This window comes from Ochotona curzoniae, unplaced genomic scaffold (genome assembly GCF_017591425.1).
Source record: "Ochotona curzoniae isolate NIBS_2020 unplaced genomic scaffold, NIBS_Ocur_1.0 contig_430, whole genome shotgun sequence".
Lineage (NCBI taxonomy): Eukaryota > Metazoa > Chordata > Mammalia > Lagomorpha > Ochotonidae > Ochotona > Ochotona curzoniae.
The window spans coordinates 29,173,078-29,188,837 of NW_024466219.1; the positions used below are offsets into that span (position 1 = coordinate 29,173,078).

The following is a 15,760-nucleotide window of genomic DNA, read 5'->3' on the forward strand; positions in this document are numbered from 1 at the left end:
GAAGGGGGCGACGGGAACTGCAGCTCTGTGCTGCCCTCCGCCCCCATCGCAGGATCAACGGGTGTTACGAGGCACTCTCAGGGGGTGCCACCACCGAGGGCTTCGAGGACTTCACGGGCGGCATTGCCGAGTGGTACGAGCTGAAGAATGCCCCGCCCAACCTGTTCAAGATCATCCAGAAGGCTCTGCAGAAAGGCTCGCTCCTGGGCTGCTCCATCGACGTAAGAACAGGCCTCGGCCGTGTCCCTGGGGACAGCCAGGCAGTGTGCGGGATAGGGCCATCCAAGGATGCCCTCAGCCCTTTCCTCCCAGCCCACTGCTCATCCACCAGGGATCGCCCCAGGCCCCCCCGCGCTCCCCACCCGCCCGCCAGGGTCCCAGGGCTCGTGGGTCTGTGCATGGAGGCCTGGGAGGCCACCTCAACTGGTGACCGGGCCCCTGGGGGAGACACGGTGCCGACAGATCCCGGTAGAGTTCCCTAGACCATCCTCAGCCCGAAGGGGAGGAGTGGTTCTGAGGGGCTGGTAGGAAGTCCAGGGCATAACCCCTGCGGGGCCATGTACACCCCGTTCCTATGTTCCAGATCACCAGCGCTGCAGACTCGGAGGCCGTGACACGACAGAAACTGGTGAAGGGCCACGCGTACTCCGTCACCGGAGCCGAGGAGGTGAAGCACTGGGGTGTCCCCTGGGTGGGCAGCCTGGTGTCCACCGACCCAGGATGGTGCAGCCAGGGCCCGGTCTTCGAGCTCGGGCGGTGCGTGCTGCCTCCTGGTGGCCGCGGTGGCACACTGCAGGCGCTCGGCCGGTCTTCATCTGGGGAGTGGATAAGCAGAATTAGCATCGCTGGGCTTCTTGGAGACCCTGAGGGCCTTGCCACCTCATCTCACAAGGGCCTTCTTTTGGAGTTCACTTGTCACTCTGCCACTCACCAAGGAGGGCCTGGGATGCTTACCCTAGGCCTGTACCAACCCTGGAATGGAAACAGTAACAGCATCCCTCAGCCACAAGTCCTAAGCAAGCTGTTAGTGTTGTTACTATGGACACTGCCTGGCCAAGTTCACAGTTAAGGAAAAAAAAATTTTTTTTAATCTTGAGAGTCTTAGCAAATTCCCCACAAAACATACACACAGGTGTACTTTTATTTTTGAAAATGTCTTCTACAGAATTGGAATAGGATGAGCATCCAACACAGCCCCTCCAGATTCAGCAACAGAGAACCTGCGCCTCCTGTGCTGTGTCAGAGGGTGCAGAGCTTTCTCCCCAGTGGCCGCTGGAAGCAGGCTGCAGGTGCCCCGATCCTTGCTGCTAAACACTCGAGTAGATGCCCTTGTGAACAGGCCCAGGCCCTTGCTAGTGCCTGCCATTCCCTGTCGGGCCCCATTAGGTCTGTTGTATCACCTGCTGTATACTCCATGCTTAATTTTTTAAAAATTATTGCTTGATTATTGGAAAGGCAGATTTACAGAGAGAGGGAGACGGATCTCCCCCTCCCCCACTAGACCACTCCCCAGATGACCACAACATCCAGAGTTTAGCTGATCCACAGCCAGGAGCCTCTTCCGGGTCTCATGCAGAGTCCCAAGGCTTTGGGCCGTCCTCTGCTGCTTTCCCAGGCCACAGGCAGGGAGCTGGATGGGAAGCGGAGCAGCCAGGACTTAAGTCAGCGCCATATGAGGTGCTGGCACCACAGATACAGGCTAAACTTATTACTACAGCACACACCAGCCCCACACGCTTAGGTTTTCCCACTTGCCTAGAATATTCTTTCTCAGCCCCCAGTGTCTGTTCCCACCCTCATTCCTTCATCAGGAGGGAAAGCTGTTCCAAGCTCCTGGAACAGAAGCTCCTGCAGCCAGCAAGGGGCAGAGGCCACCCCTGCATACCATGTGTGTACTCCTGGGGCGTCCAGCAGTGGTTGGGTCTCCCACCCTATCTTGTAGGGGGGCCCTGGGAACTTTCATTCCCAGGCTCCAAAGCTGGATGGCAGCAGGTGGCCTGGATGGGCGTGGTTAAACCACTGCCGCTCTTACAACGGCCTCTTCTTGGTGGATTTCAGCCCCCTGGCTCCGCTGCAGGGGGCTTTAGGCATGGCTTGTGCTCCAGCCCCGCCTTCTGTCTTTCGTCCCCTCTGACAGGTGGAGAGCGCTGGGAGCCTGGAAAAGCTGATCCGTATCCGCAACCCCTGGGGGGAAGTGGAGTGGACAGGCAGGTGGAATGACAGGTGAGTGGTGCTGGGCCACGGTGGGGCGGGTGTGTGTTTCATGGGGAGAGGCAGGTGCTGTGCTCTGTACTCACAGACACTGGCTCACTTAGGGACCCTGTGGGGCAGGCGGTGGCCCTGCTCAGGGACCCGTGGGGTGGGCATCAGGCCCACTAAGGGACCCATGGGTGGGCAGTGGCCCCACTCAGGGACCCTGTGGGGCAGGTGGTGGCCCTGCTCAGGGACCCGTGGGGCGGGCGTTGGGCCCACTCAGGGACTCATAGGACAGGCATCGGAACCTGCGGGGTTTTCAGGGGTCTGGCCTCCTGCAGGTCCAGGCTCCACGATGCCCATTCTTTTCCCATTCCTTTCTTGGCTCCAGCATGAGTGTCTTCCCTACTGAACTTCCCTGCTAATACTTCTGCTCTGGCATGAACCTTGTGCAGACTAGGAAGCCATGGTTCTCTTTATTTCCAAGCCCCGTGGGGCATCAGTCACCTGTGGGGGACCCTCCTGGCAGCCTCTCATGGCTGCCCACCTATCCGTCCTTCTGCCATTTCCCTGGTCCATGCCCAAGAACCTCTGCCAGGGCAGAGGGACACCTGCCAAGGCTGCCTTCCTGGGAAGCTGCAGAGGCCAAGCCAGGATGCTCCTGGTTGGGGGAGGCCGACCATGCCCATTGGCTTGGGCAGCGGACGCCAGTTGCTCTGATGGGCCATGTTCATTTTCCAGATTCTTCCTGGCCACTGTGTTCGGGAACAACATAGCCCATCCCCCTGCTCCCTTTTTTGTCTGCCCAGTGTCCTGAAATGCTCTGAGAGTATTGAGATGTGGCTCCAAGCCCTGCGTGGGTCACTTGTCCCCTTCCTGGGGCCTGAGCCTGCCCCCTGCCCAGGGGTCCGAGTGCACACTGCTGGAGGCCATCCCTCCATGCTGGGTGTGAATGCCCCTTCTGCCCTCCATTCCCAGCTGCCCGAATTGGAACACCGTGGACCCAGAGGTGAGGGAGAGGCTGGTGGAGCGCCACGAAGATGGGGAGTTCTGGTAAGACCACACAGCCTGCAGGGAAGGATGCCCCAGGGAACGCCAGGGCAGAAGTGAGTGTCATGTTCAGGGCATGGGGTTATGGGGCTTCTGGTTTGGCTCTGGTTTCTAATTCACACTGAGACCCTAGACCTAAGATACCTGGGCACCTCCCAGGGGAGGGGTGTATGTCAGCTGGAACGCACCCCAAGGAGGCTCGGAACCCAGGTGGAGCTTGCTGTCCTGCCCCCAGCCCTTGGTGAGCAGGGACAGGGATCAGGCCCCGCTGTTGCGTGCCTGTGTCCGCCGGAGGGCTCCCTGTGTGTGTGCACACAGCACGCAGCTCAGGGTCCTGCCAGGGCACCCCATGCCCGGCCATTCGGGCTTGCCCCCCTCCTTCCCACCCCTGTCTCAGCTCCCTGTGTGGCCATGGTGGTGGCAGGTCGGTCACAGGTGACCAGCGTGACCCCCTGTAACCCGGGCTGCCTTTGCCAGGATGTCACTCCGCGATTTCCTGACGCACTACTCCCGCCTGGAGATCTGCAACCTGACCCCGGACACCCTCACCAGCGACAGCTACAAGAAGTGGAAACTCACCAAGATGGACGGCAACTGGAGGCGGGGCTCCACCGCGGGCGGCTGCAGGAACTACCCGCGTAAGGGCAGGGCCGAGGGGCGAGGAGGGGCTGCAGCCCGGCTCCCGTCACTGCTGAGCAACCCCACACACACACCATCCTGGTTTATCCCTCCACCCACATGGCCCTCTGCTGGGCCCACTGAGGCAGCACCTGATCCCCTCTCATACCACAAGCTGCTGCTCCCACCAGAATCTGGGCAGCTGAGTCTGTCAGTTGCGGCAGCTGAGGGTGTGCCCGGGGAACCCAAACCATATGCACAGGACGCCCCCAACCTGTTTCATGGAGCGTTGGGGGCTGGCTCGTGGACAGTCCCTTCAGCCAGGCCAGTAGGGCCTGTCCTGGACCTCGCTGTTAGAGTCTGGGATAAAGAACCACCAGGGGGCGCCACAGCCACACTGTCTGAAACAGCTGCCAAGGAGATTCTGGGGCAGGGGGGTGTCCCCACTGAGGACCCCTGGAGATTTGGGCTAGCCGTGGCCGCCCCTGCAGCCCCTTCAGGACCCGGCCCCTCTGCCCCTTCCTGCTGCAGAGACCTTCTGGATGAACCCCCAGTACGTGATCAAGCTGGAGGAAGAGGACGAGGACCAGGACAACGGCGAGCCTGGCTGCACCTTCCTGGTGGGCCTCATGCAGAAGCACCGGCGGCGCCAGAGGAAGATGGGCGAGGACATGCACACCATCGGCTTCGGCATCTACGAGGTGCGGGCACGGGGACAGGACAGCCAGCCACCCCATGCGGGGAGGACACCCCTGGCCCAGCGCGTGGCCAAGGAGGAGCAGAGCCATGGCTTAGGGTCGGTTTGGGCAGATGCTACCCTCTGTCCCCAACCTCCCAGGGCCTTCCTAGCCCATTCTGGACCCCACAGGGACGCCTTCATGAAGCAGGCTTGTGGGGACAGCCCTAGGCAGCATGTAGATCTGCTGGGAACCCAGAAGCATTGGTCTTGGCCAGCAAAGGCTCTCCGCTGCCCACCCAGCTGGCCTGGGCCTCCTCTCCCCACCTCGCACCGGGCCCTTCCCCTGGCCACAGCTGCTCAAGAACTGCTCAAGAACATGAGGACAGCTCTGGTCCCACGTTAGATCTGAGGGCACTGGCACATGGGCAACAGAGCTGCCACAGCTGTCTCCCAGGGGGCAGTGGGGGTGGGTGTGCCCTCTGTCTGTGGTTTCCTCCCTCCAGGCCCTACCCTGCTTTCTCTGGCTGGCAGTGTGGCTGTGGCCCGCTGGCAACATGAGCTGAGATGCTTCCTGTATCATGTCTGGGTTTTGGTTTCATGCGGTACACTTGCTGTGTGGGCTTAGCAGAAGCTGTTGACAGCATGGAGCAGGGGGACTGGCATTCCCAGGATGTGAAGCAAGCACCCTTTCTCTCCTTTGTCCTGCAGGTTCCAGAAGAGGTATGTCTGCTGTGTGTCGGCCTCCACCCAACACGGAAAAGCTGGAGTGGCGCAGAGCTTGGCCGGGGGCTGGGGTCCTGCAAGATGCGTCTTCATGCTCTCCACGGCCCTGGTTTTAGCTCCAGCTGGTCTACACCCAGGGCAGGTGTCCCGGGCAGTCGCTGTGCAGGGCTCCATTGCAGGTGGCTACTCCAGGACTGTGGCCGTCCCTCTGTGTGGCTCTGAGGACCAGCCAGAGCCAGGGCAGAGGTGCACCACCAGAATGCAGAACCAGGACCCAGCCACCCAGGGTGTGCGGCCTCGGATGAGTTAGCCCTCATTCCCATAGTTTGGTTTCCTTTTTTCTCCCCCTGTCATCCACGTGGCTACAGGGGTTCAAGCACGTGGGCGGTCCTCTGTTGCTTTCCCAGGCACGTTAGCAGGGAGCTAGCCAGGAGGTAGAGTAGCCGGGACTCCAACAGGCACCAGTATAAGAAGCTGGCTTCACAGGTAGCTTAACCTGCTGTGCTAACACTTCAGCCCATCAGTTTTCTTAATGTAAAGGGGCAACTGTCTCCCGCACTGGGGACTGTGGAGGTGGGTGAAAATGCCAGGAGGTTGGGATCAGATGCCACACTCAGCAGCTGCCGGCTGCTGCAGCTCACCACACAGGGACAGCTGCAGCTGTCCACAGCACCGTCGGTGACTGGCACCTTCAGGTCACATGGTCTTTGCGTCTGTTCCTGGGTCATCCTGGCTCCTGCCATGTGAGAAGACAGGGTCTCTTACATTCTTTAGAGGGCATCTGTTGGGTTCTGGCAAAGGGTGTGTCTTCTATCTGGAACACTCCACACTTTGTAATCCTTTGACCTCCCTGTGGACTTGCCAGCTCAAGGGGCAGACCAATATTCACCTGGGCAAAAACTTCTTCCTGACCACGCGAGCCACGGAGCGCTCGGACACCTTCATCAACCTCCGCGAGGTGCTCAACCGCTTCAAGCTGCCGCCTGGGGAGTACATCCTGGTGCCTTCCACCTTCGAGCCCAACAAGAACGGCGACTTCTGTGTGCGCATCTTCTCCGAGAAGAAAGCTGACTACCAGTAGGTCATGGGCTGCCAGCCTTCTCCCCACCTGCTCTGCCTGGGGACCCTTCCTGGCAGAGATGGCGCAGTCCTGTTCTGGCCACTGGTCCAGTAGAGCCACCACAGCTGCCCCCCTTGGGGTTTCCCTTCCTCCCTCCCTGAATCCCAGCTCTCTTGGAGCCTTTTCCTGCGCCTAGCAGCTTCCTGCCGCTTTCCACGTGTGGCCTCCACTCATGCTGGCTTCTGTGGCCTCGGCGGCTGTCTTGGGCCCTTGATGGGAGAGGCAGGCTCCACCTTGGGCAAGTAAAGCTGATGGAAAGCACTGGAAGGCCCGAGAGTCACAGCACTGATGGAGGCTGGGACACAGGCCAGGGAGAGCAGGTGCTGCAACCCTGAGGGTGCTGGAGGGCCAGGCTGCAGGATGATTCCTGACTGAGACCACGTGCTCAGGCCCCAAGAGCACACAGCTTGTGTCTGAGGGGCCTTGGGCTCCCGTGGGGGAGGTGGGCACTGGCAGGTGCAGGTAGGAAGCCACAGGGAGGGACAGCCAGTACTGCAGTTGGCTATGAGTGACTAGTTTGCTATGGGTGAGGTGCCTTTCTGCTCAGCGCCTGGGCTCCCAGGAGGAATCCTGATGGCTCCAGCTTCATCCTCACTGACAAGGATATGGGGACATGACTCAGTGTCCTTGGGATGACCCTGCTGCTAACCAAACCCAGTGTTGTCTCCTCCTTTGCCAGCAACAAGCCACTGCCCAGGGAATCCTCAAGCCCATTGGCTCCCCAGGCTGCTAGTCATTCTGCTCCAGGTGCCAAATGCCAGCCCGGGCACCCTCCTTTCCTGGATGCACTGTGCTGCAGCCAGGACTCTGTGTAGCCTTGCATCGGATCCCAGAGACAGACTGGGTTTTGGGCACAGCAGTTAAGACACCAGGATACCAGCATCACATACCAGTCCTGAGATTCAAGTCCTGGCCACCGTGCTTGCTGCTAACGCATACCCTGGTGGCTCAAGTCCTTGGGTCCCTGACACCCACACAGGAGACCTGGAGGGAGTTCCTTGTTGCTGGCTTCAGCCCAGCTGAGCCCAGACTGTTGCAGGCATTTGAAGAGTGAACCGGTAGATAAGAGATTTATTTCCTTCTCAAACTCTCTGCCATTACAAGTACAGAAATGGAAAGATCCCAGAGGCCTAAGCCTAACCCCCATCACCAGGGAGCAGAAGGAGCCGTATGTGGAATAAACCCGCCACTGTGGAGTTGAGGCTGCATGGTGAACAGGCAGTGGTTATGTGTGAGCATCTCAGTGTGGAAGCTTGGCCACGGGCATTTCGAGTGGGACCAAGGGAGCCGAGAGGAGCCCCGAGCACACAGAGCCCTCTGTACCCTGATCATCTCTGCCGGTCGGGCTGAGTCGACACAGACACGCCGCCCACCGTCCCCTCCTGCATTCCCGGTGATGCGTCAATTCCAGCAGTGGTTTGCTTGCCAATAACCCATCGTCTCCTTCCATTTCCAGAGCTGTCGATGACGAGACGGAGGCCGACCTTGAAGAGGTAGGTACCTGTAGACTCCTTGAATGCCGCCCACTCTGCCCTGGAGAAGCAGAAAGCAGAGGGACAAGCGATAACTGCCAGGGCTCGGGGTGCCCCAGGAGCTCCATGCTCACGAGTTGTCAGCGAAGACGCAGTTGTGGGACCAAGGCTGCTTCCCACCTTGGCTCTGGCCCCCGTGCTGGGCCCTGGCCCTGCCTGCCAGCATAGAGTGTGCCCATGTGCACAAAGGTGTGGAGGAGCCTGGGATGTGGCTATTGTGCCCAGCAGTGCCAGCTCCCTGGCACTGCTCCCTCATTGTTCTTGTCTTCACAATAGACATGCAAGATGGCACAGTTTCTGAGAAGGCGATTCAGTGGTAAAACCCTAAAGGGCAGTTAGGGATAGAAGCCAGGAATTTGCAAATAGGCCCAATCTTCACAAATCTGGAGTTGTTGAGGCAGGGAAGCACCAAAGACGAGAAGGAATTCTGTCTGCAGGGCCCCGAGGGGGCTCCTCGATCAGCTAGGCAGATGATGGAGCCCCAAGGGAGAGCCTGCTTGGCTTCCAGCAGCCTCATGGACCGTGATCACTGGTTGCTGTCAGAATCCTTCCAGAACATTCCAGTTATCCTCATCAGACTAGATCATAAGTGGCACTTTGGGTTGAATGCCGAAGCTCACTGTATGAGAAATTACCGTGTATTCGTTCTCACAGAGTTTACACACATTCTCTCTCCTGGATCTGACCCTTTTCTTCATATTGTCCAGAAATGATCTTGGTAGTGAAGGAGAGCGCCCTGAGGGAGGGAACAGCCTCCTCGGGCCCTGTCACTCACTCGTGGGCCTTGCTTGCAGATCTCCGTCAGCGACGACGACATTGATGATGGATTCCGGAGGCTGTTTGCCCAGCTGGCAGGGGAGGTGGGTACCGGGAATGCTCTTGTGCCTGGGATGGATGTAAAGGAAACAGCAGGTGGGTCTCGGGGTGCAGCAGGAAACCCACATCTCACATCAGAGTGCCTGGTTCAGGTCCTGGCTACTCCACTTCCTGCTCAGGTGAACCCTGGGGGGCAGCAGATGGTGGCTCAAGGACTTGGGTCCCTGCCACCCACATAGGAGACCCAAATGAAGTACGCCGGTCCCTGGCCTGGGCCAGTCCTGGCTAGTGCAGGTCTTTGGGGGCTGAATAGGAGATGGGAGATTTTTGTCTCCCTCTGCTTTTCAAAGACTCAATTTGTTAATTACCCTTTTAATGTAAGCAAGGCCGACCTTGGGTACATGCTGCATGCATGCTGCCTTGGGCCTTGGCCAGCTACATGGGACCCTGGCCAGCTGCATGGGTCCTGATGGCACTCCGTCTATCTCCTGCCCACAGGATGCCGAGATCTCAGCCTTCGAGCTACAGAGTATCCTAAGACGAGTCCTAGCGAAGAGTAAGTGTCCCCTCATGGCTGGTCCCTCATCATGCTCTTCCTCTGTGGACGCTGGGGCAGCTGGGAGCCCTTCCCAGGTGTAGCCAAACCAGCAATCCCTGTTTCTGTGCAAATAATCTGCCTGCCATCCCAGTTCTCAGAGTCTAGGCACTAAGACTCATTTGAACTTCTCTGTTTCCTGATCTGTAAAATAGGCACATTACTCCTTATCCCTCTGAGCATCTCAGAGTAGGCAAGGTGGCAGAGGGCCCACAGCGCCCTCCAAGGCAGTTGAAACTGCCAGGAAAACCAGAGTCAGCCCAGATAACGGGAGCCAAGGCACTGTCCTGAGTCCTAAATTCTCTGGTCTGGTGGGGAACCATGGATACAGAGGGGACCCCAAAATGGAAAATAAGCACCTGCTAAGCAAACTAAGGGGATGAGACAACTGTCTCTCCTCCAAATCTTGAATTTAAATGAACCATTTACTAGCCAGAAAATGTCACTTCACTGGGGCCACTCGGCCCAGCAGGTTGAGCCCCAGGTTCCAGCACCATTGCTGCATCTCCGGTGGGAGGGTCTGCATGAAGGACCGAGGCCCAGGAAGGGAGAGGATGGAGAGCGAGAGCCATGCTCCTCACACTCCCTCTCAGCCTGGAGCTATTGCTTAGCAAAGCACAGAGAAGCATCGTTCAGCTCTCCCTTCCACCATCACTGATCCTGCTGGGGAGGAGAGAGGCATACCTGCTACCCCCTCTGCCCCTCAGATCATCACAAGAGCCCAGCAGCATCAGTACAGATCAGGAACATACATGTCATGTCCTGGCGTGATCCTATGGACACCACCAGGGTCCATGACAGGAGCTGGCCTCTGGTCTAACCCCAGAAGACAACAGTAACTCCTCTGCCCAGGGCCTACAGGGAGCCTGGGCCAGCCAGCTGTCCCACACCCAGGCAAGGGAACCAACCAGAAGCACCTCAGAGACCAAGCCTAACTGGTTGCTCATTGGTGGCCACTGAGCGGATGGATGGCTGCAATGATGACGTTCTCAGCCAGAAGTGGGGATGGCCTGAGCACAGCTGGCCCCGTGAGGGCCTTCCCCAAGGCTGGCCCGGATCTGCACCCTCCCCGTCATCGCAGGAGCAGCTGGTGATGGCCCGTGAGGCTGCCAGGCACCAGTGAGGTCACAGGGCCCTCAGCTGCATGGCTGGCAGGAGCCCAAGGAGACTGTGGCCTCGTTGTCTGCATGCAGATGGAGGCTGGGGGTGGGGCGGAGGCATCGGGCCACACTGGATTCAGCTGTGTTGGTGTCACCCAAGCCTCTGTGCTCAAGGCCAGCCCCCCTTGCCATCCCCATTCTGCTGCTGCCTGGCACTGACTCAAGCCTCATGCCCGCACCCTGGAAGGCGCTGGTGCCCAAAGGAGCAGCTTTCAGGCAAGCTGGTTTCATCACGGACGAGACAGAAAAGGTCGCTGCTCGGGAAGGGTCATGTTTGTGACAGGGGTGTCTTGTCCGCCATGAGACAGGTCTCACCTCGGGGAACTCAGGAGCTTCCATGCCTGGGTTCCTCAGCCACATGGCTGCAGGTGGCCAGTTCTGACTTCCCTCTTCCTGTGACAGGGTTAGTGTCATACCTGCCCAACAACCACAGATGTCTTCACACCCTGTGGGCACTCAGGCCAGTCACTGAACGTCCTTTTATGTATGCATTTCACAGGCACTTATTGAAACCCTGGTGTGCCTGTGGCAGGTCTACAGAGCAGTGAGGCCAGCGTAACCACACACCCTCCGCAGGGCCCGGCCCGGGAGCCGCTGGCCCCATGAGGTGGCCCTGTTGCACGGTGCGTAGGAAGCACCGCTCCAGAGGGCATCCTGGTCACAGACTTCTGTCTTTCAGGACAAGATATCAAGACAGACGGCTTCAGCATTGAGACATGCAAAATCATGGTGGACATGCTGGATGTATCCTTCATCCTCGGCCCTCTGCTCCCTCTGGTGGATCTTGCACAGCTGCTGTAGGACTGTCGTCCATACCGCCTGGCCAGGGGAGACGAGACGAAAGCCTCCCCCAGCCATGTCCCCAGGCTGAGCAGCAAAGTCCTGCCATACAACCCTTTCTGTCTCCAGTAGCAGGAGCCTGGAACTCAATCTGGGTCTCGCTTGTGAATAGCAGGAACCCAACTACTCATGCCCTTACGTGCTGCCTCCCAGGGTACGCATTAGCAGGAAGCTGGGACGCGCACCCAGGCACGCGGATGTGGGATGAGGACATGAGGTGGCAGCCACTGCTGTGCCACAGCTCTGACCCTCCTGAATGCCAGTATTTCTGTTTTCTCTGGTCAAGATTTTGTTTAGGAAAATCCTCCCCTCTTGCCATGGGACTCTTTCCCAGGCCACTCACCTGTCCCTAAGCCAAGCCAATACTGTCCGCTTCCCCGGGTTTCCGGTGCTCAGTGAGAAGCAGTGGTGGGCATGTTCTGGGCTCCTGCGCATTGCCCTCAGGGAGCTATCAGCACACACCCTAAGATGCAGCTCCCTCCCCAAAGGACTCTTGGGAACATTCCAAGTAACTCAGAAACCATCAGGGCATGAAGCGAGACGGCATCAGGAGGCCTGCGTATTACTTGATGGCTCATTGTTAGCAACAGCCTGTGTGTTGGCAGTAGCTGCCAGTTGTACAGGGTTGGCTGTGCCTGCACAGCACCTCCTCGTGGGTGTGCTGGGACACCCCCTAGACCTGGGCGGGAGGATGGGCCAGGCAACCTCCTCCTCTAGGTGGACCTGGGGGCTCCCAGAGCTTTCCTTGATTCGGGGCAGTCGGATGGGAGCGGCAAGCTGGGACTCAAGGAGTTCTACGTTCTCTGGACGAAGATTCAGAAATACCAGGTAGGCCGGTGGGAGGGCACGGTGGGACGTTGGAACGCCTCTCTAATGCAGCACAGGAGTTACAACAGGTCAAGGGAATCAACAAAGTGGGCCTTCAAATGGTCACCTACAAGCCACCATTCGGGGTTCCTGAAAAGGCTGTGGGACCTCTCGCGGTTCACATTTGTGAAGCTCAAGCATAGCAATTATGTAAGACATTCTCACAGGTCCCAGGCTGCTGGCCAGCACACACCGGCACACCAGCAGCTGTTTAAGGCTGGGGTGCAGGAGATGCTCCCAGGTCTGCAGGCAGGACCCTGGAAAACTTCCTGCCCGCCAGCACACGCCACAGAGCTCAGTCCCCTGCCACCGGTTTTTACTTTGGTTCACTCTTCTTCCAACTGCTTCTCATGTTCCAGAAAATTTACCGGGAAATCGACGTCGACAGGTCTGGCACGATGAATTCCTATGAGATGCGGAAAGCTCTAGAAGCAGCAGGTAACCCTGCATAACTGTTCTCCCTGTGGAGCTCATGAGCACTAGCACATGACAGGCACAAGTCGGGGAGCTGCAAAGCAGATGCTGCTTGGATGCAAACAAATCCTTTCAAAGACTAATGGGCACAATTAAATGCAGCCTCTGGCACCTCTGCTTCCCTCCATCCCAGTTGCCTTTGTCGCAGCCTGTCAAGGCAGCTGGGCGATGCCAGTTCCCCACAGACTTCCCCCAGCAGAGGGGATCAGGCACAGATGGTGTCTCAGCTCAATCCTGGGTAAGCCCTGGCAGAATTAGCAACAAAAGGACACAAGTTTGGAGTTAGACCAGCAGAGCAAAAGACTGCTGTGTTTTCATTCTTCAGATTTGTTTATTTAGGGGCCATGCCATGGTATAGTATGGTTAAGCCTCTTCCTGCATTGCTGGCATCCCGTATGGCTGCCAGTTCAAGTCCCACTGCTCCACTTCTGATCCAGCTCCCTGCGAATGGCCTGGGAAAGCAGCAGAAGATGGCCCAAAGGCCTCTGCACCCATGTGGGAGACCCAGAAGTTCTGCACTCCTGATTCCAGACCAGCCCAACTCCAGCTGTTGCAGCTATCTGGGAATGAACCTGCTGATGGAAGACACCTTGATACCCCTCTCTCCTTCTAAAATTTTTCAAATAAAAGTGAATCTTTTAAAAAGATTTATTTATTTGATAAGCAAGGCATTAGAGGAAGAGGAAAAGAGAAGAATCATCCATCTGCTGATGCACTCCCCTCGAGAATAGGGACAGGCTGAAGCCAGGAACCAGTGTATCCATCAGGTCTCCCACGAGTGGCAGCAGTGCAGCTCACAGGGCATCATATGCTGCCTTCCCAGGAAGTTAGATCAGAAGTGGAGCAGAATTTGAACGAGCAGTCTGATATGGCATGCCAGTCACCAGCTGCAGCTTAACCCACTGCACCACACTGCCAGCCCCTGTTACTTTTAAAACTTGTATTTATTTTAATTTCATTTGAAAGACAGGGAAACAGAGATTTCTCATTTGCTGGCTTATTTCCAAATGCCCTCAGCAGCCAAGGCTAGGCCAAGCTGAGACCAAGAACCTGGGACCACTTCTGGGTCTCCCATGTGAGTGGCAGGGACCCAGCTACTTGCAGTTAACAGCTGCCTCCCAGAGTGGGCATTAGCAGGAAACAGAAATGAGGAGTGGAACCAGGACTTCAAGTGCACCCATAAGGGCTGCAGACACCTGAGTGAAAACTTAACCTCGGGGCCAAATGCCAGGCCCCTCACTGGGATATGACGTCACAGCAAGGATCCCCAACAACCATGGAGTAAACAAAACACGTTTCTCTCACCTTGAACAAGAACTCAAGTTCAAGCAATCCAAGGTGCGACAGGCCTCCCAGACTCCTGGGGTGCTGCTCTCACCTGTGTGCGGTTCAGGCAGCCTGGCGGCCAAGGCTGCTTACCTGGAAGGACACACATGTCCCTCCCACTCACCAGCCAGCCCACTGACCTAACTGGGCACCGCTTCATATGGCTGCAAGGCAGGGCTGCGTGCCCCGCAGCCGCAGGCCTGCTTCTAAGTACTGCGCTGCAGACAGAGGGGACCTTGCACCAGCTTACCGTGCAGTCTGCACACGTACTCAGAACAGCCAGGATTTGAGAAGCATGGTCATAGCATGAAGTAGGGTGACAGTGAGCCATGGGGAAATGCAGGAACAGCAGGAGCTAGCTCTGCAGAATCAGAGCAGTCTCGCTGAGCGCCACCCGGGGACCTTGAGACGGGGCGGGGGGGCGGGGATCAGGAGGTCGGTTCTGTCGGAGCCCAGCTGCTGCCTGGCTCCCCAGCCACCAGCTTGTCATTCCCCTCCAGGCTTCAAGCTGCCCTGCCAACTCCATGAGGTCATCGTCGCTCGCTTTGCCGACGACCAGCTCATCATCGACTTCGACAACTTTGTCCGGTGTCTGGTGCGACTGGAAACACTCTTCAGTAAGTGGCTGTTGGGGGAAAGACACGTCCCAACGCTCGGGGAAGTAAAGCCTGAGCAACATGACCTGAGCCAGGGATGCGATTCCCTCTTGATTAACTTGGGGAAGAAGGGAAGAAGTGACAGCTGGCAGCAGCACCCAGAGGGGTGAGAGCCCTCCCTTCGGGGGCACTCACTGTTGTCTCCTGCTCCCTCCACAGAGATATTTAAGCAGCTGGACCCCGACAACACCGGCATGATACAGCTCGACCTCATCTCTGTAAGCCAATGGGACTCGGAGGAAGTGGGGGGGGGGGGGAAGGCTCTGCCTTGAATGCTTTTTGAAGTTCTCTTGAAAAACCTTTTAGTCTGTTGGACTGAAGCCTGCAGTGAGCTGCGAAGTCCCCCAGTGCCCTTGCTTCCCAGCCATCTGCAGAGCAGGCAGCATCATGCAGGGCACGAGGCAGAGGGAAGCTGCAGGACGATGCTTAGGAAGTGCAACTTAGCACAGAGACCCAGGGTGGTAGTATTCAAGTTCAGTGTTAAGATCTGTCACTCTTAGGACAGTCTACCTAAAATACCTTCTGAGCAAATTAGCTCTCTCCATCTCCCTATTTAAAATAAAACTAACAATAGTAAACAAGTTTCACACGCACACAAAAGCAAGCACACAATGTTCTCTAGCCATCCTAACAACATTGAGTCCTCATCTCAGAGAAGGAAGCCAAGTGGGACAGCCTCCCATCACCACTGGCTGGTGCTGCAGGGCCCCAGGGGATGCTGCAAGGCCAGGGTGGGGTGGGGACAGCCCAGATGCCAGGCCTGTCCCCAGGTAATGGCACAAGGTGGCAAGGTCTAAAGACCTGGCAACTCCTTTTGAAATCTGAATTCTGGAGGAAATCAGCAAAGTTTCCTTGGCCAACTGAAAATAGTTTGGCTGGCTGTAACATAGTCCTCCTCAAACCCATATGGGGCCCAGGCCACATTCCTACCTGAGACAGCAGTCCAGACGTCATTCAACGTGAGATAGAACCCACTGCGTGACGAGCCCTGGAAACTCCGTCCTCTACCCTACCTGGTGGATACCGTGCTCCACCACAGAGTCCCTCTCACTGGCCTGCTCAGCTTCCGGGTACTCTGTCCCAATCCTGAGCCTCAGTTCCCAGACACTAG

General features: G+C 57.5%; 1 protein-coding gene across 1 annotated transcript in view; it reads left to right on the forward strand.

The window, feature by feature from the left end:
- Window positions 1-15,760, forward strand: part of CAPN2 (calpain 2) — a 43,853-nt gene that overhangs the window by 26,134 nt on the left and 1,959 nt on the right. The window contains exons 5-20 of the mRNA XM_040985742.1: window positions 53-221; window positions 584-667; window positions 2,138-2,223; window positions 3,172-3,246; window positions 3,721-3,881; window positions 4,393-4,562; window positions 5,249-5,260; window positions 6,129-6,340; window positions 7,840-7,876; window positions 8,710-8,775; window positions 9,230-9,287; window positions 11,166-11,230; window positions 12,086-12,154; window positions 12,553-12,631; window positions 14,494-14,610; window positions 14,809-14,867. Coding sequence (XP_040841676.1) covers window positions 53-221; window positions 584-667; window positions 2,138-2,223; window positions 3,172-3,246; window positions 3,721-3,881; window positions 4,393-4,562; window positions 5,249-5,260; window positions 6,129-6,340; window positions 7,840-7,876; window positions 8,710-8,775; window positions 9,230-9,287; window positions 11,166-11,230; window positions 12,086-12,154; window positions 12,553-12,631; window positions 14,494-14,610; window positions 14,809-14,867 — 1,519 coding nt within the window. The remainder of the gene's footprint in view (window positions 1-52; window positions 222-583; window positions 668-2,137; window positions 2,224-3,171; window positions 3,247-3,720; window positions 3,882-4,392; window positions 4,563-5,248; window positions 5,261-6,128; window positions 6,341-7,839; window positions 7,877-8,709; window positions 8,776-9,229; window positions 9,288-11,165; window positions 11,231-12,085; window positions 12,155-12,552; window positions 12,632-14,493; window positions 14,611-14,808; window positions 14,868-15,760) is intronic.